At 51.2% G+C, this 22,316-nt stretch overlaps 9 protein-coding genes across 9 annotated transcripts; 3 read left to right on the forward strand and 6 right to left on the reverse strand.

The window, feature by feature from the left end:
• Positions 1–73: 73 nt before the first annotated feature.
• On the reverse strand, positions 74–4,048 carry PpBr36_02899 (uncharacterized protein; the record flags this gene model as incomplete). The annotated part of the gene is made up of 12 exons (XM_029890076.1): positions 74–146; positions 343–424; positions 517–797; positions 874–1,331; positions 1,398–1,473; positions 1,527–2,220; positions 2,393–2,645; positions 2,745–2,880; positions 2,923–3,037; positions 3,106–3,344; positions 3,423–3,541; positions 3,701–4,048. 12 exons carry the CDS (start codon positions 4,046–4,048, stop codon positions 74–76), a joined length of 2,874 nt encoding a protein of 957 aa, XP_029754105.1.
• A 2,050-nt stretch (positions 4,049–6,098) lies between these two features.
• Positions 6,099–6,302, reverse strand: PpBr36_02900 (uncharacterized protein; the record flags this gene model as incomplete). The annotated part of the gene is made up of 2 exons (XM_029890077.1): positions 6,099–6,189; positions 6,229–6,302. The coding sequence occupies 2 exons, from the start codon at positions 6,300–6,302 to the stop codon at positions 6,099–6,101; spliced, it is 165 nt and encodes a 54-aa protein (XP_029753333.1).
• Positions 6,303–9,311: 3,009 nt separating this feature from the next.
• Positions 9,312–10,006, reverse strand: PpBr36_02901 (uncharacterized protein; the record flags this gene model as incomplete). The annotated part of the gene is made up of 4 exons (XM_029890078.1): positions 9,312–9,644; positions 9,712–9,805; positions 9,895–9,913; positions 9,988–10,006. The coding sequence occupies 4 exons, from the start codon at positions 10,004–10,006 to the stop codon at positions 9,312–9,314; spliced, it is 465 nt and encodes a 154-aa protein (XP_029753332.1).
• A 567-nt stretch (positions 10,007–10,573) lies between these two features.
• PpBr36_02902 (uncharacterized protein) lies at positions 10,574–11,243 on the forward strand (the record flags this gene model as incomplete). Its single annotated transcript, XM_029890079.1, has 2 exons — positions 10,574–10,733; positions 10,816–11,243. The coding sequence occupies 2 exons, from the start codon at positions 10,574–10,576 to the stop codon at positions 11,241–11,243; spliced, it is 588 nt and encodes a 195-aa protein (XP_029753335.1).
• Positions 11,244–11,827: 584 nt separating this feature from the next.
• On the reverse strand, positions 11,828–13,028 carry PpBr36_02903 (uncharacterized protein; the record flags this gene model as incomplete). The annotated part of the gene is made up of 3 exons (XM_029890080.1): positions 11,828–11,917; positions 11,982–12,843; positions 12,961–13,028. The coding sequence occupies 3 exons, from the start codon at positions 13,026–13,028 to the stop codon at positions 11,828–11,830; spliced, it is 1,020 nt and encodes a 339-aa protein (XP_029753334.1).
• Positions 13,029–13,512: 484 nt separating this feature from the next.
• On the forward strand, positions 13,513–14,346 carry PpBr36_02904 (uncharacterized protein; the record flags this gene model as incomplete). Its single annotated transcript, XM_029890081.1, has 1 exon — positions 13,513–14,346. One exon carries the CDS (start codon positions 13,513–13,515, stop codon positions 14,344–14,346), a length of 834 nt encoding a protein of 277 aa, XP_029753337.1.
• Positions 14,347–14,553: 207 nt separating this feature from the next.
• On the reverse strand, positions 14,554–15,546 carry PpBr36_02905 (uncharacterized protein; the record flags this gene model as incomplete). Its single annotated transcript, XM_029890082.1, has 1 exon — positions 14,554–15,546. One exon carries the CDS (start codon positions 15,544–15,546, stop codon positions 14,554–14,556), a length of 993 nt encoding a protein of 330 aa, XP_029753336.1.
• Positions 15,547–16,477: 931 nt separating this feature from the next.
• PpBr36_02906 (uncharacterized protein) lies at positions 16,478–18,043 on the forward strand (the record flags this gene model as incomplete). The annotated part of the gene is made up of 4 exons (XM_029890083.1): positions 16,478–16,805; positions 16,916–16,961; positions 17,188–17,732; positions 17,811–18,043. 4 exons carry the CDS (start codon positions 16,478–16,480, stop codon positions 18,041–18,043), a joined length of 1,152 nt encoding a protein of 383 aa, XP_029753339.1.
• Positions 18,044–18,286: 243 nt separating this feature from the next.
• On the reverse strand, positions 18,287–22,298 carry PpBr36_02907 (uncharacterized protein; the record flags this gene model as incomplete). Its single annotated transcript, XM_029890084.1, has 4 exons — positions 18,287–20,857; positions 21,184–21,226; positions 21,530–22,156; positions 22,231–22,298. The coding sequence occupies 4 exons, from the start codon at positions 22,296–22,298 to the stop codon at positions 18,287–18,289; spliced, it is 3,309 nt and encodes a 1,102-aa protein (XP_029753338.1).
• Between the last annotated feature and the right edge of the window lie 18 nt (positions 22,299–22,316).

A 22,316-nucleotide genomic window follows, 5' to 3' on the forward strand; every position in this document is an offset into this window, starting at 1 on the left:
GAGCGAGACACTACTGCGCCAACCGGATTGGAGCAGTTTCTGTACAACGAAACAAATATGTGCATATCCAAGCTTAGTTCTTGGTGTCACGAACGAGCCTCGCGCCCGCCCAGGCGTAGGGGTAGTTGCGCTGGTACCAGTTGACGCTGTAAACGCCAATGTTAGTATATGTACTTTCAGGCGCCACAGAAATCCAGCAACAAACGAGGTGGGGCCTTTAGAGTTATCCTGTAGCTTTTGCAGCAGGAGTGGGTGCATAGACAAGGGAGTGTCATTTCTGCTTGTCAAGCGAATGCAGTCAAGAAGTCAAGGGAAAAAGATGTGCGCGTGGGGGTAACTCACAAGGACTTCCGGCCCGCGATGCGAGGGTGTGTAGCCCAAGAACCACCCAGAATTATGTTGTGCTTCTCGTCAAAGAAGTCGGCTAAATAGGTACAAAGTGACAGCACACCAATGTCAGCAAGCGGACCTCAGACGACAGACGTAACAATCTTAAGCGAGCGTGGGCTGGCGCACCTGTGTAGTTGGGGTACAAGGACATCGGTTCGAAGCCTTCGTGCTTTCGCAGTGGTGAGCTGGTCCACTCCCAGACGCCTCCCATTTGCGACTGTCCAGCCAGTCTCCCACCGTCGGCTGTCACTGGAGTTGGATGCCAGTTCTGGAACCCGACGTTGGAACCGCCAAGGTCGATAAACAAGTTCTCGTCTGCCTGTGTGGATGGTCTCGTGCCATCCTCACCGGCCAGGTAGGCTCCTCGTGATGGTGGTGTCTCTTCAACACCATTGTTGGAAAGATGACTACAGTTCCCTTGTTAGTCCAGGAAATTTTTGGTCTGCGAGGATACGGGGATAGAGGAATCTTGTCTGCACACACCCGTTGACGGCTGGAACTGTTCCAGCCAAAATGTTCTGCGCCTGCTTCTTGCGCATTGCCTCAGCGTATGCATAGATGCTCTTGGCTTCCTCAAAGGTCGGGATCCTGCCTCCCATCCAGGAAGCACAACCAGAAAGCTCGTCGTATGAAGCAAACACGGGCCAGTCTAGGGCGTGCTCGAGCGGCACCAGTCCAAAGACGGTTCTCACCGCCTTGTCTGCGAGGAAGTACCTCGGGGGAGCTTCAACATGGTCATCGTCATTCTTGCTACCGTGGCCGTGGGTATGACCGTTTGACTTTCCGTTGGTATATGCTCCATTGCTGCCACTGTGGCCCTTTCCATTCGAAGCAGCATGGCCGTTGGCACCATTAGTCCCGTTGGTTGTAATCTTCGGATTTATCGCGGACCACGAGGCAGGAATCTTGTCGATATTGTTCTCGTACATGTACGAGGCATACTTTATCCAGTGAGTATTAGTATCGTACTCTCCATGATTTTAATGATGCATGGAGGGGTTTCTTACCTCTAGATTGGTGATTGGTCTCGCCTTTGCTTGAAACGCCCCTACTCTTGCCATCCTTTGAGGTTTTTCATTGTCCCTGCAATCATTAGCAAGAACATTTCGCATGAAGGCACCTGCGAAAACACTTACCAACCGAAATGCCCGCTAGGATCTGTGCTGTCCTCTGGATCATCCAGCCCTATGATGATCTCTGTCGCCGGGATCTCGAACCATTGATTTGGGACCCTGTTGGCCCTGGCCTGGATCGCCATCTTCTCGAAGTCAGGAGTGACGACCCCCGGAGGGGGTAGTGTTCGGTCGCTCTGGAGCAGCATGTACAGCAACGTCTCCAAATGCATGACCTCATGCTCGAAGCCAACCCAGATAGCTCTAGCGACGTTGCGGGGGATGTTGTCAGCGCCGCGAGAGTAGATGTTGCGGACCCTAGATCGGACTCGTTCCTGGTACTCTGCGATCTCCGAGGCTGGAGGCCACTCATCAGGTATCTCTGAATGAGAGTGGCAAAGCTCCGGGTTGTCAACATCTGGATCGATGCCTCTCTCAAAAATCTGAGCATAATTCTCTGGTCTTGTGGCCGGTTCCTTGGTCGTCTTGGTAAGCTGAATATCCAGAAAGGTCGGGATGTGGCCCAGGTAGAATATGCAGGCATTTCGCAGTCTGATGGGCTTCTCAAGAAGCTCCTTTTTGGGGAGCATTCCGCGCGTGACCGCGTCCCATTTCGCCCAGAGTTCCCTCCAGTCTTCCATGGTTGGCAAGGTTGTGCTCGCATACTGATGCGGAGTCAGCGCAAACGGTGTTGTAGGCTTCGTTAGCACATGGATTCCTGTTTGGAGGATAGTGCATTAGCCATTCAGTTGCTGATAACTGTGCAAGACAGCCAAGCGAGATCAATAGGGTTGAACTAGCTATGGCGTCCATGACAAAGTTCATAAGGTATGGGATAAAAGCGGTTGAGTAGGCTTATCGAATGTGCTTGAGATCAGAACCACACTTACCGTATTCATCGCCGACAGACCACTTGCCAGCCTCAACCATTCCTGCGGCTTGCCAGAGATTTTGAGTTTCAGATTTGCTGTACTTAACGCTTCGTTCGACAAAGACACGCTCGCCCGCTGGTATGAGTTGGCCTAGAGCCCATGTATCACGGATTGGCGAGTACCAAGCTTGATGTCGACCCCCTTCTGCGTCATAAACGTATTCGCCAATAACTTGCCAATCCTCCAGTTTAAATGCCTGCTGTTCGAGGATCTTGTTTGCGTGAACAAGACCGTTAAGGACGAATCTATAAGTTTAGTGTCAGTCCGCCAGTCCCATCTATTCAAGGCGTGCGGTCAGTATTAGACCTACTGGTGTGTGATCCCTTTCGAGTCTGACGAGCAATAAAAAAAAGACCATGTTAGCGATGTTGATCCAAAGCCCCAGTATCCGCTGTCCTCCAGTACTTGCCGTTGTATGCGTGACTTGGATAACGTTAGCGGTTGAACTAGAATGAGTGACTTGTCTCAGATGGATAGGGTGATCTCACTAAACCTTGGCGGGATCGGAACAGGCATCGACCCCAATGATCATGGAATCTCCAGGACGCAGCACCTCGGAGAAGCCCCGCAAGAAATCTGAGGCTTCGTCGTGGCGGAAATTGCCTATGGTAACAGTAAAGGCGTGAGTATGATCTGCTCCAAGGCATGAAATTGGCTTTTTCCTGACTGACCAATGCTTGAGCCAAGCGACATGACGCATTTCTGTCGACCGAGGCTCGTGGGCTCTTTCAACCATTCCCGGCCATCGTCATATGTTCCCAGGAGACCATGGCAGCGGACATGCTTGTACTGAGGCACTTGAGCCAGTGTGCGCTTTAGTTCCTCCTTGGAAAGGTCCAATGCGTAGTAATCTACGTTTTTGCCGGCATTGTCAATGGCTTGAAGGAGAAGATTGACCTTGCGTAGATTACTGCACAGATCAGTTGATTAGTTCATGGACGATTAGGGAATCAAATTTCCAGTGCAAGGCTTCAAGGTTCAATCATACCCACTCCCCAGCTCAACCACCATGGATCCGTCCGGAATGGCGCGGGCGATCTCAGAGGCGGAGGACTCCAAGACCGATATCTCGTCATTGGTCAAGTAGTATTCTTCCAGATATGTGATCTTTTGATGTGTGTTAGCAGGCTCTCACTCGAGTCTATGCGGTGAAAGATGGGGATTATCAATATATGTTCTCTGCCTGACTTGCTTCGGTGCGCGAACACCTGCAAGACTGCCGACTGGATTGATCGCATAAAAAGAAATATAGGGCGACAAACTCACCTCTTCGAAAATTTGCAAACCACGCTGGTCGTATAGAAGGATGGTAGGCATAGCCCGCTGGCCCGGCGTAGAGAGGAAAGACGACAGAATCTCTGTCTTGAGATTGCTCTCAACCGCAGCACCGCGAATATCGATTATATCAGGTGGCTGAGGAGTGTGCCCGTTGACGTTTTTATTTCCGAAGCTGCCGTTGATACCGTTGTGTTTCCCATGGTTCAGATCCCAACCGTTGACGGCCTTCGGCTTAGGTAGAGAATTTTCATTGCTGTAGAATCCTCCTACAAAGCTTTTCAAGGGGTGTCCCACACCCCCAGCCATGAGCACTGCAGATTCTGCTGCAGCAGGCATTGCGAAAAAAAAGGTCCTTTTTTGGGGTTGAGATATAACAAGAGTAGTTTTTGTAGATAGGTACAGGTGAAAAAGAGAAATTGTGCGCAACAAAATTGCTCAATGAGGTGAAGAGTGGTATGTCTTACAAGGCGAGAATTTCTTGTTTGGGGATGGATGCTTATAAAATGTTTACTCCAAATTGTAAGAAACAGGTAAAAAGAAACTTTGTGACAAGGGGAATGACTTTGTATAAAATGAGAAAAACATACATGAACAAAACGTATGGCCTCAACTAGTTCAGATGAAATACAAACGTGCTTTCACTCACGTCGTTACGCCTAGGAAGAAAAGGAATGGGTACATAAAAAAGGTAAGCCTTATAAATGCAATAACAATAATAATAATAAAATTCACCACACGAGAAACTGGGCGTCATTCTTGCGTTGCGGAACCAGCGGAGAGCGCCCCCCGTCACAGGAACAAATGCATCCAGAAAGCAACCTCTTACAGAAGAAGCACCAACCTTGTCCGCGGCTGTTGGGGCCCCAAGTTACTCGTGGTCACACCTTCCAGCCCTGGAGGAGCCCAGCCCGGTGAAGGCCCCGGTCATGGAAGCACAGTAGCGCTTTTCCATGGATCTGCAGTAAGTATGAACCTATCAAGCCTCCTGCATGCCGGGGTAGTATTTATACCTTGATCATGTTTATCAATCATATGTATGTGGTATCCGTAGGTAAGGTATTTATTTACTCCCTAGGTCAAGGCTAGACGGTGGCCTGCATGTCTGATGTGGTGGCTTTCATGTATGGACATTTGAATTTGGCCCCAAGTACCGCTTGGTACATCTGGGTTGATGTGGGTTGATGGATTTCCTGTAATCAGGAGGCAAGGTAAAGCAAAGTAAAAGGGGACCTACATAAGGTGGTATCCAGCGACTTGCAGTAGTAAAAAAGTTGCGGCGCTTCGTTTCATTCGTTGCCTGCCGGGGTGGTTGGTGGATGCTAGCCCGATCCATGATGGTTCCGATCTTAGGTATTGTGTGTGGTACAAACACAAGCTGGCAAACTGGGTAGGTTGCCAAGAAGCATCTAGAAGTACTTGGCTACACCTGTCAGTATGGCAAGGTACCTAGGATACTGTACACCAAGTACGGTACATATTCGCGTCTGACGTCGACGGGGAGACAGAGTGGGACACGCGACCGAGAATGGCCTGGCATCGGGTGATTCTCTGCAACGAGCCCGAGTAACGGTTTTCCCTTGAAACAGTCTGCCTCGATGAACGCTGCTTAACTGCCAGGCATCGGGGTTTTTGGCTGATGTTTGCGCGTCGAAAGATCGACTGATCATAAAAACAGAGCAAGGTGTACTATATGTATTCTCTTGTCAGGGCGTAATTGTACTACCCGATATGTAGCCAATATTTAGGTTTCATTGTCGGACGGAAAGAAAAAAAAAAAAAAAAAATCAACGGACGGGGAGCGCTGCCGAGGGAAGGAAGGAAGTTGGAGCAAATCGCATGTTCGGTTTCCCAGCGGGGTGGGTTTTTGGACAGGCTTTGCTTGCCTAAGCTCCACAAAACACCTTGGCAAGGGAAACAAAACCCCCCGCCTACTGGACCAAAGACCAATCGCCGTGATGACAAGGCGCCAAAAGCTCAGGTAAACTCCATTTCCCACATCTGCTTTTTCCCATCACAGTCCCTCCTTGCACAACTGTTACCCTACAGAAACGGAATAAGGACTCATACATACCAAGTTTTTGATACGGATTTTGATGACAGGTCTGCACCACTGTTTGCCACGCCCACCCGTCCGGTACAATTGTTCTTCGTTTGTTTATACACCGGGCTACGGGCTGACTGCAGCCGAGACGACATTAGCGCTCCGTTCAATGGACGGACTATTTCATAAACTTTGAAGCCACAACGCATGCACTGGCTGGCGACATTGGAATGTGCCGAGACTCCGCGCGGCGTCTTTCCCATTGTTGAAGGTGGTGCGGAGGTCATCAGCTGTACCCGTAGCAGCGTCATCGACCCCGTCATCTACCACAAAGAACGGGGCACATTACGGGGTAGCTTTTCCGAGGGAGCATCGTATCATGTCTTGGCAGTCACCTCGACGATCCCAGTCAAGCTCCGACCTTTTGACTTCACCTCAGCGGTAGGACAAAAAGGAACAAAAGAAACAAACCCACCCAAGCCACTCTTCACATCCTTGGCCGCCCCGACCCTGTCTCAAGGTGAAGATTACCTGGCTCTTGGGACACATGGCTGAGCCGTCCTGCTGGGTCCCAGCCGTTGACACAAATAACCGGCATATTTATCCATGATCTTCAAGATCTTAAGTTGTTTGCTAGTTCAAACTTCAAGTTTGGCTCTGATCCGGAGCGGGATGGTGTCCCAGATCGAAGCGAACTAAACGAGAGGACAAACCGTGGGGATACAACGCATCAAACTTTTTTTTTGTCTTGCTCCCCACACACATCCCTACTCGGTTTGTTGCTGCTTCCTGCTGTACCAGGTACTATAAAGTTTCTACGTACTGTATGTATAGTAGCATTTGCTGTGGCACCCCCTCAACCCCGCTATTTGGTCTGCATACCGCCGCACAACTTAATGCAATTCTGGACACGCCCAGTCAGCGCAACAATGGAGCAAGGATGACACCAAACAGGCCAGGTCCTGCAGCTTGTGAGCTCAGGTGCCTGGTCGCGCGGGATGTCTTACCATTAATATGGCTAACGGTGGATCGGGCGTGGGGTGCCGCCTCAAAATGCAGTTGGGGAGGACAAAGTAATTACAGTACTGTACTTTACCTAGGTCCTCTTTGGGTTTCAAAGACGGCCAACCCAACCAGTTCAGTCCAGTCCAGTCCAGTCCTAGGATCATAGACCACCTTGACCACCTCATCTTGTATAATCCGTACAAAGAACAGTGGCGAGCGGACCCGGCAACCCTAAAACATCAAAGAAGCAATTCACACCAATCACAGGTTTACGAGTTACGGAGTACATTCTGGGCCTCTCTCGTATGTGCCAACACATGGCGACAACTGTCAAGCAGACGGACCTTCCGGTGGGACTAACAACCCTCGCTGCTGTACAACACCGGAAGAAACCTATCAGCCCCATGCCAGAAAAGTCACGCGGACCCCGGGAGGCTGCATCGTGATCGAGGTACACACGCAGGTATGAAAAGTGCTCGGCTCAGTCTGGTGGTAATGGCGCCGAATTGCCTTGCTTTGGACAGGCCTTACATATGAGCTGACACTCGCCTGACGCTTTTATTACCTGTCATTCTACAATGCACAATAATCCACCCGTTGGGTCACAATGCATAACACCCTCTTTCCATCCACCAAGGTTGCGATTGCGGGGGAACCTCTCCGTTGTGTAAAGATGGCAGATGCCCACGTGCCACTTTCCCAAACGCTTTGCTGGACACCAGAAGCAATACCAAAACGACGTTGTTGAATGTCTTTGCGTGGTGGCACGCAATACTGCCGAGCCCGAGTCCCGGTCGGTGTCCCAACACAGAAAACCCCATCAAGTTCCCCGAGTCCAGACCTCACGCCATTCAGTGTTATTACTCCGCCGGTTCTTTTTCGGCGGAACCCACCCAGAGTTTCTTGCATGAAATATGGATGCATCAAGGCTGTCCGATCGATTACTGAGGGGCAGGCAGACTTTGGGCAAGTTACACCTTCTCCGAATAGCCGGGAACCAGACTCCAGTCGTGAAACCATGCTTTTCTGTGATACTGAGCTCATCGACTTGGAAACCCGACCACATGATCTTGACGGGGGAAAAAAGAACAAGGCTATAATAACGGCGTCCGGAAGAAGCAAACTGTTGATACTGGCGGGTTCTTACCAACACCAGGATGCCAATCTCTTTTATGGACGTTGATTCTGGTAGTAATGTAGAAAGCTCATATTCCTTGATGGTGTACACACCATAACGCTCTGCAGATTTCACCAGGAGATCGGTCATTTTTTGACAGGATTGCACCATCAGATTTTCAAAGACAGAGCCGGCCGCATGACTGCCCTGAAGTGTGGAGCCATGAATATAAATTCAGAACTATTCTTGGACCCTGGACTTGGCAAAAGCCTTCCCTTCAGACATTTGTTCGGGGAGGCCCGCCCTTGCCGCAATATTCTCTCATGTGTTGTACCGAACACCTACCAACCACAACGGACAAGTGCATGCATGAACGGCTTGCGAGCAGCGCTGATTGCAAGAAAAAAAAAAAGCCATCTTTTTACTCTCCCCTGCTATTGTTCTCCATGGCGCCACCATCTTGCCGTGCGGGCGGCTTCTGGAATGAAATCAGGTACCTGGGTGCAGCAATTTATGTAGTATCACCCGCCGAGGCTAACGCCCGCCTTCTCTGGGCAGAGAGGCTGAGATTACGAACCCCTGAGCGCGGATCACGGCTCAAAGTCCCCGGGGTCGGTCGCCAAGGCCACAGAACCTTCTCAAAGTCTCTAATATCAGGATCAGGACTCTTTTTTTTTTTTTTTTTTTTTTTTTAATTTGTTATTATGATTCGGTCGGGATTAAAGTACATTCCGCAAGCCACCCTCTGCAATCCCCGTTGCCCCGGCAGAAAGGCGGTCATTCGGAAAACAAGCCGGAACGTTTCTTTTTGGTATACATGCAAGCCAGAACCGAGATCTGCAGGTAGTCACGTTCTCCATGTACAACCTCTGGGGAGTCGAGCCCTCGGAATTTATAGGTATGCGGCTGACGGCCACACTGAAAACTCGCAGTTCCCATTGTTCCACACCCCGCCACTTCAAGATCTTAAAGTTGTTTAGAACCCCGTGAACCTCGTCGTACAAAAAGAAGATACGATGGCTTAGCGCATCGGATTCACCATATAGCCGAGCTATCAACCTAGGCACACCGTTTTGTTCAACATATCCACATCTCTTTCTCTTTTGAAATTCACCAGAGGCATATTTGGCCATGATCACAGACTGATATCGCTATGCCCATGATATCACTTACCTATTTGGCAATTTGAGTTGTGGCTATTCTCTAAGCATAAAACTGCCAAAACTAAATCATAAGCCTCAGAGTAGTACCAGAGGAACATGATCAACTAAATCAAAAATTGGTGATACATATTACGGTGTAGTGAGTAGTGTGCACAATCTTCGCTCGCTGCGTACGCCCAACTTGATCCCTCCTTGCCAGACGAAGAAAAAAAAAAAGCGCCTCACTATCCTCGAAGGGGGGTTAGCAACGTGTACCCCAACGAAAGCCAGACACTACCTCTTCCTGCCCATGTTCCTGATCAGTATGCCACCGACGACACTGGCGGCAACGGCAACACCACCAATGATGGCAGCACCGAGCAGTCCCTCCTTGGCAACCTTGTCGTCGATCAGAGACCGCAGGTTTGTCGCCTGGAGGTTCGTGGGCTCCTTGCCAAGCAGCAAGTCGTTGTACCGTCTCGCCTCGGCGTAGTTTCCGAGCTTGTAGTTGCCCAGGGCGAGGTAGTACAGGCATTCACGACGGCGTTCTGGGGATGTGCGGAATATTTCGGAGAGGAGCATGACACCCAGCTGCTGGTCGGATCGCGTACTGGATTTGACGAGGCCCTGTGGATGCAGTGTTCAGCATTTCCCACCTGAATGAGAATTTTGAGGGTATGGCCAAGTCACCTACCCAGGCATAGTTGAACTTGGTCTGTACACCGACCATATCGCCCTCCTTGTCATATTGCGCCCGCAGAACGGCGAGCTCTGCCGGCTGAAGAGGCCTGCACAAACTCAGCGTCAGTTTTGTTCTCGAGCGGCAGACGCAAGTCATGTTTTCACGTCGGTCTTCTCTTGTCTAGGGGTTCCGTACGTTTCCGCATCGATCGCATCTGTTGATCCCATTATTAGTGTTTCGAACAAGCCATGGCATGAACCTAGCAAATCCGGCCTGGCTGCAACTCACAGGGAAGATTAGTCCCCATTGTTGGTAGTATTCCTGACGTCTAGAGGATAAATAAAAATCTTGGGGAGAAAGGCTGTGGCTTGGTGAGTATCCTTGAAAATTTCACGTTGTTGTATCCTAACTATGGTAGCTAGGATAGGCTTGTATTCACGAATTACGAGGTTGTTGTTCCGATATTAAACCACCTGAGGTTGAAGGCTGCGGCATGACCTGTGACCGACCCCTGGTTATGACGATGACGATGGCCACCTGGACTAGCTGATAAGATAAGAAACGCGTGCCCAGACCCCGCTTCTGGCGCGTTCTGGTCAGTACCAAGAAAAGAAAAAACACTTTGCCGTTTCGGGTAATTTGTTTATGTGCGGGTGGGTGAAGCTGTATTTACATTGCGAATGGTCGCCATCGTCCAACAGACAACGTCGTCACAGAATCGATCAAATTTGTTGCATTTGTTACAACGCTCGTCGCATAATTCGAGATACCACAATCAACCAAAATCGAGCCATATTGACCTTGTCGAACTTTAAAAAATAAAATCAAAAAACTTCAGGATCCAAAAGAGAGAAAAAAAAGCCATTTGGTCGCAATGTTACTCGAAGAAGATCCCGCGACGCTCATCCGAGCAACCGTGCAAAACTTCGCTGTCGCGCCCGACAAAGCTGCCCTCAAGCGCCTCCAGGACTCGACAGCGGTACTGAACCAGGCTCGAGAGCTGCGCCTCCGCGAAGCCGAGTCGTCGCTCAAAAGTTTGTATAACCCCCCAGCTTCGTTCTCCGACACAATTTGTCCCAAAAAGAATTCCGACAGCTGACGCGGATGATATCGCAGAACTCTCACGGCAGCTCAATACGGTCCAGTCGCAGTACGAGGAGCTCACCTTGCAACACTCGTCCGCCGCACACGCCTCGGAGATGGCGCGTCTCGACACCCAAAAGTTTCGCACTGCCAAGGCCGCGTCCGACCTCGAGGTCGAGACGGAGAGGCTCTCTTCCCAGGCGGCGGATCTAGCGGCGCGCCTGCAGGAGCTGGAACTGCAGGGTGTCGAGGGCGAGCCGGGAGCGGCTGATCCAGTCGAGGACGAGGTTCTGCTGAGACTTAAGGTATACAGGAGTCTCGGCATAGAACTAGAGCGCGAGGGTGAGGAATGGAGTCGCGCCGTTATCCGAAACGACCGCAAGGGTGACGTCCATGTGGTCAATATGGACAAGAAGTTCTCGAGGTTCTTCTATGCCAATTACTTTTGGAACACTCTCTGAACCATTATTGATAACAGCACCCCTCTGAAATGGTTCATGACACGTGTCGGATGAATGATGCAAAGGGATACGGCGTTTTGGCGTTTGGGATATACACATAACACATGATACCTCGGTCTAATTATTTGATTTTCGTCTTCACTCAGAGCCAAGCGTAGAGGGCCACCAACCACCTTTTTCGTTCTCTGCTCCGCCAACGCTCATATTATTCTACTCAATGAGCGGCGCCATGTATTGCAACTTCATTCGAGTTCTTGCATGATATTAATCAATGCTAAAAAACTTTTCCCACCGAGGCATACTTCGCCATGCAAGTGCCTTAGCACCGGCAACCATGAGCCCTCAATTGTGAAGAAGTTGAGTTACGCATGTCTCATAGCCAAAGCAGCTTCCCATCCCCATGGCAGCTGAGGCGGTGACGTGAATCCTTATCTGATACCTTAGCACTTAGAAGCTTTGCTTGGGCGAGGAAGCTTGGAAGACGGGCTGAGTGTACACCATCGATCGATACCAACCAGTTGTCTTACATGAGGCATTTACTCAAACATATGCCTTTTGTGTCCTTTACGGAAGCGATTTGGTGCTCAAGAATATATGTCAAGCAACATTTCGTAGATCCCACTGGGAGTTTTAGTGCCGTATTCTGTGATGACCTTTGTGATCAACTTTGGTGGCTGTATCCAGTGAGCAGAATCAGCATATGGTTTCAAAAAAGGGGTCAGCAGCCGCACTACTTACAGTATAATCAATTGGATCCTCATTAGCTGTGCTTGCCTGTTTTGGCGCATCATTTGATGTTGTGAACTTTGCGACCTGCTGCTGCACTCCGCAACGTGGCAGATCCAGTTGGCTCAAGGGATAGACACGGGCGATCTTGTGACTTTCGGCAGCAAAGTAGACCGGCTTTTTGTAAGCAGCAACGAGTTCGACAATGTTATAAGTCCCTATCCTCGACAGGACACCTCCGCTTTGGCACAGAACCTCAGCTCCGAGCAGGGCAAAGTCGACACCGGTGGTGCGCAAGACGTGCGCAATATCGCGCTCGCTGATCTCGGCCACGGGCACACCGCGCGACCTGAGATTCTCGACTACGTTGCTCGGGAAGCGCGGGTCGACGACGTAGACAACCTTGAATCGCGGGCTGCCAAACTCGGCGCTGTGCACCTCGGCAGCGCGCAGCAGCACGGCGGCAATAGTGCGGCTGCCACCGCCCGTCAGCACACACGAGCCCTCCCCGATGATCCTTGCCCCGCGCTCCGCAATCTCGGCCCTGGCCTGCTTGGCGCGGCTGGCGAAGACTCGGCTGTTGCGGATCAGGTACTGTCTCGTCTCCTCGAAGCCGGCATGGGCATCGTTTGTGTCCTGCTTCTTAAGCGACCGGAGGAGGTACTGCTGGAAAAGGTCCGTACCTGCGGCGAGAGGCACAGGGTTTGGGACTGAGGCCCTGAGACGATCGGCAGCGGTGCGGATGATATCGAGCGTCTCCATCACGGTTGACGATGTGGTCTGACCGAGAACATTAATGAGAGCCTCGATGGCGGCGACGGGCATAGTCAGCTCCGGATCGGAAGCGAGAATGCGCTCATATGTTTCGACAATACTGTGGAGTTTCTTAGCATGATGTACCGCCTACATGCTAATGTATAGCAGTCGCTATGGAGGCTGATGGGGAGGACGTTTAGCTTTGCAGTGAACAAGGCGGGGTGATAATGCGTACTCTGTGTTGTTTGGCGCATCGAAGGCCTTTGAAGAGGCCTCCATCTCGGGCACTACTACATTTGACATTTTGATTTTAGAGTATCTGCTTCCCTTTAATAAGAATTTCGGGCGTTGTTTGAGGTTCACGGACAGCCAAAGTGGTCAGGGCTAGTATTTTGCGAATTGGCCGCGAGGCTATGACGAGCACCATGAATGACTCAACCAGGGTTCTGTTACTCGACAGCAGGATAGCTGCATTGAAAGTGGGGTACTTATGAGCTTCAACTCTTATCAGAGAGGACCCTACTACCGGTAAACCACCAGCTCTTCTAGGGCTAGATTCCGTACCTACCCCGCGGCAGGAGGACCCCTGTATGGACTACAAGTATGTATCAACTTACTGTGTACTTCTCCCATTCAAAGTTTCAACTTTGTATCTGCAGCAAACTTGATTGACCGTACTTCTGCATATGTGCATTGAGACTTCTTCTCACCACGCACTGGCATAGGTACTTTTTTCTTCTTCTTTCTGCTTTTCTCCTTTTTTTTTAATTGAAAAAAAAAAAAAAAGATGCAGACGTTTGATCCCGCAACAGGCGAGCAGCTGCCCTCTGAGGCCATTCAGCGTGTGCTTTTCATCGCGCCGGCCGTGCATGTCTACAATATCCCCCCTTTGGCCTCAAACAAGGGGTATATGGCCGCAAGTTGGACTGAGGATCCCAAGCGTCACATATTCACCGCCAGACTGCGTGCCATTGAGACGGCCGTTCCCCAGGCAGGCGGTGAGGACAAGGTCAAGACGGACATAGTGCTCGAGGACTCATCCACGGGCCAATTGTTTGCCGCTGCTCCGTACACCTCGGCTGCCGTTGTGGAGCCAACGTTGGACAGCTCCCGGTTTTTTGCCGTCAGGGTCCAGGATGGGGCGGGCAGGAAGGCTATTCTGGGCGTCGGCTTTGAGGAGAGGAGCGAGTCTTTCGACTTTGGAGTGGCCTTGCAGGAAGCAAGAAAGGCATTAGGACTGGACCAGGACCCGGCTGGCGGGCCACATGGAAAGCGCGCCCCTGCCGAGACGAAGCCCGAGATCAAGCGCGACTGGAGTTTGAAAGAAGGCGAGACCATCACTGTCAATCTTAAAGGCTCAAAATTCGGATCCAGGCCAAAAGATGCCGAAACAAAGGCTGCTGAAAACGCGCCATTATCCTCATTTTCGCTGGCGCCACCTCCGTCTGCTCCATCATCATCCTCTTCATCATCTATGAGTGGTGGCGGTGGTTTCTCTCTCCCACCGCCGCCTAGTGCTCCTCCTCGCTCACATGCGAGGTCACCAAGCCACAGCGAGCAGCAGAAAAGGGCTGCTGCGGATCTAGGCTTCGACGATGGGCAGAACGGAGAATTTGCCTAATTTGCCTAATGCATCGATTATATGGCCTGTATAGAATATGTCAGAAGTCATGCTACTTTATTGTTTTGCTTCCTCTGATCCTCATTCAAGCCCATCCCCGTCAGTGTACGTCCTGCTTCCACCCGCGTCCGACATATGGGCTTTCCTTCGCCATCTTCTCTTGTTATGCCTTATCTTCCGCGCAGCCAGCCAGCTACTGTTATTCATCTACGGCCATATTGATCTGAGTGACGGCATGCTCATGCGTTTGTCTTGTGGCCAGGGCGCGTATCCTAGGTTGATCTGATTCAGAGAAATGCTGCGGTGACTGACCAAAGTTCTACTGTCTGCTTCTCGAACAACAAGACCTGTATCCTTCTCTCCGGTCTTGGCATCTTTGGCGTCTATTATGTCCAGAGAAGGAAGAGTTGGCCAGTATAGCACACCAACTGCAGACATGTCGGTTGGCGAAAACTGGTCCATCATAATGGCTTCAGTTGTTTCATCCCTGTGAGACTTGTTGGCCCAAGAGAAACTGTTGGAAAACATAGCACCGGGGATAAAAGGTGGGGATAATGGGCTGAGCATCGAAGGAGCGAGAAGCAACGACTGGGGCAAGATTGTCTGAGTCGATGGAAGGGCTTGTGTAGCGGGTTCTTGGTGACGCATCTGCCATTCACGGTCGTACTGCGATGCCGGGGAGAGCATCAAGCTTGGTTTCGGAGCACTATGGCTCTGTAAATGCCCTTGCCCCTGATTCTTGATTCCAAAATCATTCAGACGTAGTAGTGCAAGATGCTCCTGCTTTTCTGCTTCGAGAATTCTGCCCTTCAGGAGGTTGGCCTCCTTTCTTAGCTTTCTGCGCTCGTTGCCATTTGTGCCACCAGCAACTATGGTGGCATTGGAGCAAGGAGAAACCCCAACGTCACCGATTTCGACGGCCATTCTAGCGAGTCGTCCCTCGATGCGGCGCAAGCTGTCCCTGAGCCGCCTGACGCGCTGAATTTGACGTTGCATGCTGTCAATCAAATAGGCGCGCTCGGTGTCCATGATTTGTGGTGAAGGACCAGCCAAGACCGAGAAAGGTCCGGAATGGATGTTATTGAATGCCATGTAGGGCATGCAGCTCGCAACGCTACCGGCATGACCGAAACATATAGCTGGTCTGGGGTCGACCTGGCGGGACTGCGAAGTCTTGTGGCCTCTTTGGGAGGTTGGCATCTTGAATGTGGGTTAGTCTATTGGAGTAAAGGAAGGCTCCTTAATGTGAGTAGAATTGATATATTTGTTGAAAATGGGATGTCGGGCGGGACTAGGCTGTATAGTAACGTGTAGAAACTTGACAGACAGTATTTCTTTATTGATAGGCAATGGAACCGAATTATTATTATAGCTCTGTTGCCCAATGACTATGATAGTCCGTCCAGACAAAGACCCAATGAAGTTAAACATTTCAACGCAAGTTTCTGGCCCCAATCATGCGCATTCGCAAACTAGGAACCAAACCGCCAAGGCAACTTTGTCGTTCAGAGTGCCGGAATGGGAAATGTGCAATTTCAATAAGAACGAATTGCCAACCAACACTCGCCAGACAATGCCTAACCCAACCAACCACAAAGGAAATGATGAACGTGATGCAACGCGGCCGCTTTCGGTGCATATTGATAAAAGGTCTGGTTGTAATGTGTATCTAGTTAGTTGGTTACAATTAAGGGTGAAAAGAGTAGGTGGGGCCTTTGTCCATGGATGGAAACAAATCGACAAAAAGAGAACAAAAAAGCACGTGCCCTCACCAGGGATCGAACCTAGGACCTCATCATTACTAGTGATGCGCTCTACCACTGAGCCATAAGGGCTTAATTACCTGTTGTGGTAATTCGCTTTGCCACAAATTATATCGCATCATCATGCGGACGTTGTCGATATCAACAATGACGCCATGCGTCATACAGTGCGAGATCTCCCATTATCTATCTATCTACTTCACCTCACTCACTCAATTAACACCTGCCTCGACCAGAATTAAACCAAAGAAAAAAAAAGAAAAGAAAAAGAAATGTTTAAAAAAAATTGAGATGCGCCCCTCACTAGAACAAGTCTAGAATCTTGGCCAAAAGAAATCTCTTCTGCCACCGCATTCCTTTTCAATGAGATGGCATGGTCGCCGAATCGAGCCCTTCTGAGGCTGCTAAAGCGGCCTTCTCCATGCGTGACGAGGACAAAGCACCCCGGGTCCTTGGTCAACGGGCGAGCTCGGCTGCACCTGGCACCACCGTTCCTCCTTGATGATCCCTACATTCCGCGCTATCTGCAGCTTTCCTCGGTCGACGCGGCCCTCAAGCGGTCGAGAGCATATGCACACCTGCGACAGTGCAATCTATGCCCCCGGCTCTGCGGCGTGAACCGCTATGAGACGCTGGGCATGTGTATGATCGGGGAGAAGGTAAAGGTTAATGTAATCGCCCCTCATTTCGGTGAAGGTGAGTTGATGTTGCAGAATGATAGTGGTGCTGGTGCAGTTTAGGTCGGCGAGTTTTCCTAGTTGCTTGGACCAACGAAACGTGTACAGGGGTGCTAATCTGCTTTGCAGAGCCGTGTATACAGGGCCATAATGGTAGTGGCTCCGTCTTTTTCAGGTAGGTTCATGGGAATATAACCGCTCGTTGTTTGTAAAAAAGGGATTTGTAATTTTGTATCTCACACCCTCACAAACCTCCAAAAAAAAAAAGAACCAGTCTCAGCAATGCCAACCTCAAAGCTATCCCCTTGATCAATGCTACCTGCACCTTCGTCGTCGTCAGAAAACACAGCAGCATAATTCTAGTTACCATCATGAAGCTGACACCACCGCTCAAACTGTAGCATGTGCAACCTCCGCTGCACATTCTGCCAAAATTACGACATCAGCCATGTTCGCAACGGAGAAGATCTCACACCCGAGGAGCTGGCCGAGTGGTACATTAAGCTCCAAAACCTCGGCGGCGTCCACAATATCAACCTGGTGACTCCAGAGCACGTAGTCCCGCAGGTAGCACTGTCGATCCTGACCGCCGCCGAGATGGGGCTCCGGATCCCGATTGTGTACAACACCTCGGCCTACGACAGTCTCGAGTCGCTCAGGCTCCTCGACGGGCTGGTCGACATCTACCTGCCAGACTTTAAGCTGTGGAGCTCGGCAGAAAGCAAGAGGCTCTTGAAGGCCGAGGATTATCCCGATGCGGCAAAGGAGAGCATCAAGGAAATGCACAAGCAGGTGGGCGATTTGTGCTTCACGCCAGACGGGATTGCCCGGAGGGGATTGTTGGTCAGGCATCTAATCATGCCGGGTCTGACGGCTGAGTCTGAGGAGATTATGAAGTGGTTGTCGACCGAGGTGTCCAAGGATACTTTTGTGAACCTGATGGATCGTAAGTCAATAGACTGCAACCATCACGACTCTAGGTTACGAAAGTCATGCTCACACATAAATCGCTTGTTTTCTTTAGAATATCGCCCAGCAGCCAACGTAGGAAAGGCCAAAAAGTCAAGGCTTCCCAAGGGTGCTGAGGCCACAACGGAGAAAGAGCCATCATCTGGCCAAAGTAAGGAAGCGGTGCGCTATGCGGATATTAACCGTGCCATCACCAATGATGAGCTCACAACGGTTCGGAAAGCTGCAGAATCTGCAGGACTGTGGCGTTTTTGTGACCCTCCTAAACATGGAGGATTTCACATTTAAAGGAACAAGGAGGATGTCAGTAGTTTAGCCATATATAAGCCATTTATGATAGAGCCCAGTAAACACGGGGTCTGTCCATGAGAGGTGTGTTTTGAAAGACTTCCAAGAGTTCATAAAAGATTTCCCAGTTAACTCCGCAAATGAGGTTTAAAATACACCAAGATGCCCAATATCGTGACCAGCATGGTTTCCCTGCTCGTTCGTTCTCAAAGTGAAACTGAAATCTTTGAATTTTGGGCCAGATCAAGCGTTGCTGGACTCGGCCTTGCTTGGCTCTTCGACCGCCTCGAGTTTGGCTCCACCTTCCTCAGTGTCTTGAGTCTCATCTTTGGATTCTGCTTCGACCTTGTCGTCAGCAGCCATACCGGACTCTTCCTTCATCTCGTTGTCTTCACCGTTTGTGACTGCATCTCCCTCTTCCTCCTTGCTTGCTTCAGCCTTGTCCTTCGAAAGACCAAGATTTAGCAAGACTGTGGTCTCGTTGAAGATCCTCAGCAACATGGCAGACCGGTCCTCCTTGGGAAGCATCAGGTTCACCGAGTGGAAGCTCTTCCACAGCGGCAGAGCCATGCGCTCCATGTCCTGGTCCTCGGGGCCCGGCTCAATTCGAAGCACACAGCAGCCTAGACCAATCTTCAACGCAGCCTCGCCAACCTCGCCGAGGCTCTTCCAGCCGTCATCAGCCAGCTTGGGGAACATCTCGATCAAGAGCTTGCGCAAAGTTTCCTTCTTGTTCAAGTAGATGATCCTCTCGGGCCCGACGTAGCCATGCAGGATACGCATACCCTCGGACTGGATGCGCCATCCGCAAACCTCGGCTGAGGGAGCATCCTGCTTCATAAACATCTTGACACCACCGTGCACAAAACGAACACCGCGGCCCTCGTTGGCAACCAAAATGTCCCGCACTAGCTCGGATGTATAGTAGATGGCCTTTGCTGGCTCTCCCATGGCATTGCGAACCATGAAACGGTCGAGCGGGAAACGGTCCGATAGCTTGTAGAAATCTTTAACGGATTTGATAACCGAGTGGTCTGCTGGGAGATATTTAAAAGGCTCTTCGTAGGGGCCTTCCTTCTTCTTCTTGCCTTGGTTCACGTGGTTATTTTGGGTTGGAACAGGTTTCGACACCTGCGATTCTGAAGGGGCGGCAGTTGCGTTTGTCTCGGGCTCCTGCTTTACCGTTTCCTCCGCAACATTGGCTTCTGCGGGAGCAGTGCTTTCTTCCTTTGGCTGGTCAACCATGTTGACGTCTTCAGACGCTGCGGGCTGCTCGCTGGACTCGGTCTTTGGTTTCTTAGAGGCTGTTTGTTCTTCAGTATCCTCCTCTTCCCTCGGGCGCTTACCCTCTGTGACATTCGGTGTCGAGGCTGTAGTCTCACCATTCGCGGGAGTCGTACTACCAAGATCGGTTTCGGGCTTGGCCTTAAACTCGGCCTTTTTCTGCAACACCACAATAAAGAAACCACCCGTGTCTTGCAGGTGAGGGTATATCCTCATGCAACGCTCAAGCGGGAGGTCGGTGCCGGAAGGGAACATGGTTTTGGAGAGCTTGCCCGTCAGGGATTTGCCATCCTTGACCTCCAGCTGGCCCTCAACCTCTTCCCAGTTATTCCAGACCCGTCCCGATTTGTCCATCACTTTCCAGGTCTTCATGCCAGGCCTCCGCTTTAGCCCGGGTAGCTTATCACTGCTATCAAGGATGTCAACGTTGTCGAGTCCGCCGCAGCGATCAATGGCAGCGTTGATGACCGACTCGTTCTCGACAGGGTTCATACTGCAAGTCGAGTACACCATCTTGCCGCCAACCTTGAGCATCTGCAAGGCACGAACGAGGATTCTAGTTTGCGTCAGATGCAGACCCAGAGCGCTACCTGGAACCCACTCCCTCCACAAATTGACGTTCTTCCGGAGGGTGCCGTCGCCGGAGCAAGGGACGTCGGCCAGAATTCGATCGAACTTCAGATACGCGTTGGTTTTGGGGTCGCTGCTGGGGATACGAATCGAGGGATAAAGGGTAGCGTCGTGGTTTGTGACAATCAAGTTGGGCGAAGAGAGGCGTTTGAGTTGATGTACCAGCATGTGGCACCGCTTGTACTCGGCGTCGTTGGCAATGAGCATGCCAGTGGCACGGCCATGGTCCCCTGCGTCAACTTCCAGGTCTGCTCCCTCCTCGACAGCGGGGGCGGTGTCGGCGGACTGATCGCCGGAGAACTTCTTCATGAAGTTGGATATCCTCGCTTCCTCGCCGACGTGGAGCATCTCGAGCAGCTGCGATGCTTTGCTTCCAGGAGCAGCGCACATGTCGAGAACAGTCATACCAGGCCTGACATCCAAAACCAGCGGTGGAATCATGCTGACAACCTCTTGGCGACTGATGTTTCCGACGCTCGTCTCAGAAACGAGGAACTTTTGGAACTTGGCGAACGGCGGGAACTTCCGCACGACATTCTTGGGCGTGGTCATCCACCAAGCTAAGAGATCAGGGTACCACGGGACGGCCTTGGGCGGGTCGACAGGTTGTCCCTCGTACGCAATCTGTGTGATTTCGGGTATGTATCTCGTCTGCATGAGCTTCATGACCTCGGAGGCATGACCCTTGGAGCCACAAAAGCGGAAGCTGTTGGGGAGCTCCCGCTGATAAGCGGTCCAGAACTCGGCCCGCTCCTCCTCGGGGAGCTCGAGAAGCTCATCGTAGAACTTTTGGAGCTTCTCGTTTTCCTTGGGCAGGTTGGCATAGTTATATCGGTTGTTGGTGGCCGTGTCGTGACGGCGCCTGCCATCGAAATGGCCATTCGCGCCACCCCCACGCTTCTAGATATTGAGGGCAAATGGATCAGTTTGTTTGCCTCAATTCAGCAAAGGGCAAGACAAGGTCATCTTACATTTTTGCGATTACTTCTACCCATTGCGAGCGTGATGTGAGGGGGGAAAAAAGGAACCCTAATTGCGCCAATTGCAAATGTTTCAAAGGCGCATTCGGGGACCTTTTACAGAGCTTGACGGAGTAACCAGAACGAGTCAAAGGCATACGATCGCGACAGAGGAAAAAAAAAAAAAAGACGGGACGTCGAGCTGCAAGTTGTGCCCCGCACGGATTGATCCATTGATGGACATGCGTGGGTTTGGGCGTTTCTCACACTGTACGTACCACCAAGCCTCAAAGCTCCATCAGATCCACCGCTATCCTCCGCGTCTTCTTGCATGCACATACAGCAAGTTCGAAGAGTTGACCACAAACAATCAAACTTGATGATTATCAACGGATGATATTGTCTGCTGTTGCCAAGCTTTCAGAGTCCCGCGTATAACATATCTGGACTAACGATGTGCTCATTTGGAATAAACAAATGATTGCACTATTTGCAGAGCTAGCTCATAAACTTTCTCACAAGTTCCCTTCATACGACTGAGAGGCAACTAATCCACAGTTCACGTGAAAATGCGCCATCGGTGCCATCCTCTCCAACCACGCCGCCGGCCTACATCTTCCATGGAACGTCCTTGTAGTCGACATCCCGGCTCGGCCAAGCCGAGATCTTGCAGCTGAATCCAACCAGCGACTCCTCGCCGCTGCTGTTGCCCCAGTGCTCGTGGGCAAAGGCGTGCATGAGATCGAGGCCGTTGAGCAGCGCGCCACTCGTCCACATCTTGCCATCCCGAACCCATCTCTTCTCGAGCCACTCGGTCGCGGGCGCCTGCTGGCGAAACACGTCGAGCAGGAACCGCGGCCCGGTTGCCTTCTTGCCGTCGAGCAGGCCGGCCATCAGCGGCGCCTGGATGCCGCCGCAGATGGCGATGAAGGCGCCGCAGGTCTCGTAGATCCTGCGCACAAAGGCCAGCTCGGTGGCGGTAGGCACGTAGCCCGCTAGGTGGGCGCCCATGACTACAATGTCCAGCTGCGGGCAGTCCGCGAATGAGTCGGTCGGCACGAGCGAGATGCCGCAGTTGAGCCGGCTCGGGGTCGCAGGCCCCGCCTCCGAGACCCAGTGGAATACGACATCGATGCCCTTAGCCTTGAGTTCCTCGGGTACCCCTGGAATTGTCTTGATGAATTCTTTATCGAGGCCGCTGATCATGTCGATGACCGCGACATCGAGTATCTCGGTCTCCCTGGTTAGAGCAATTTGGCTTGTTAGTATTTTAATGTGCTCGATCGTTGCAGTCCTGGGATCAGGGATGCGTACCCGCCCATGAGGACGACGCCCACATGGACAGGTCTGTCCAGGTCTGCAAAGCGGATGACAGTCGACATCTTTGTTGTAACGCAAAT

The sequence above is a fragment of the Pyricularia pennisetigena genome, chromosome 3, assembly GCF_004337985.1.
Source record: "Pyricularia pennisetigena strain Br36 chromosome 3, whole genome shotgun sequence".
Classification (NCBI taxonomy): Eukaryota; Fungi; Ascomycota; class Sordariomycetes; order Magnaporthales; family Pyriculariaceae; genus Pyricularia; species Pyricularia pennisetigena.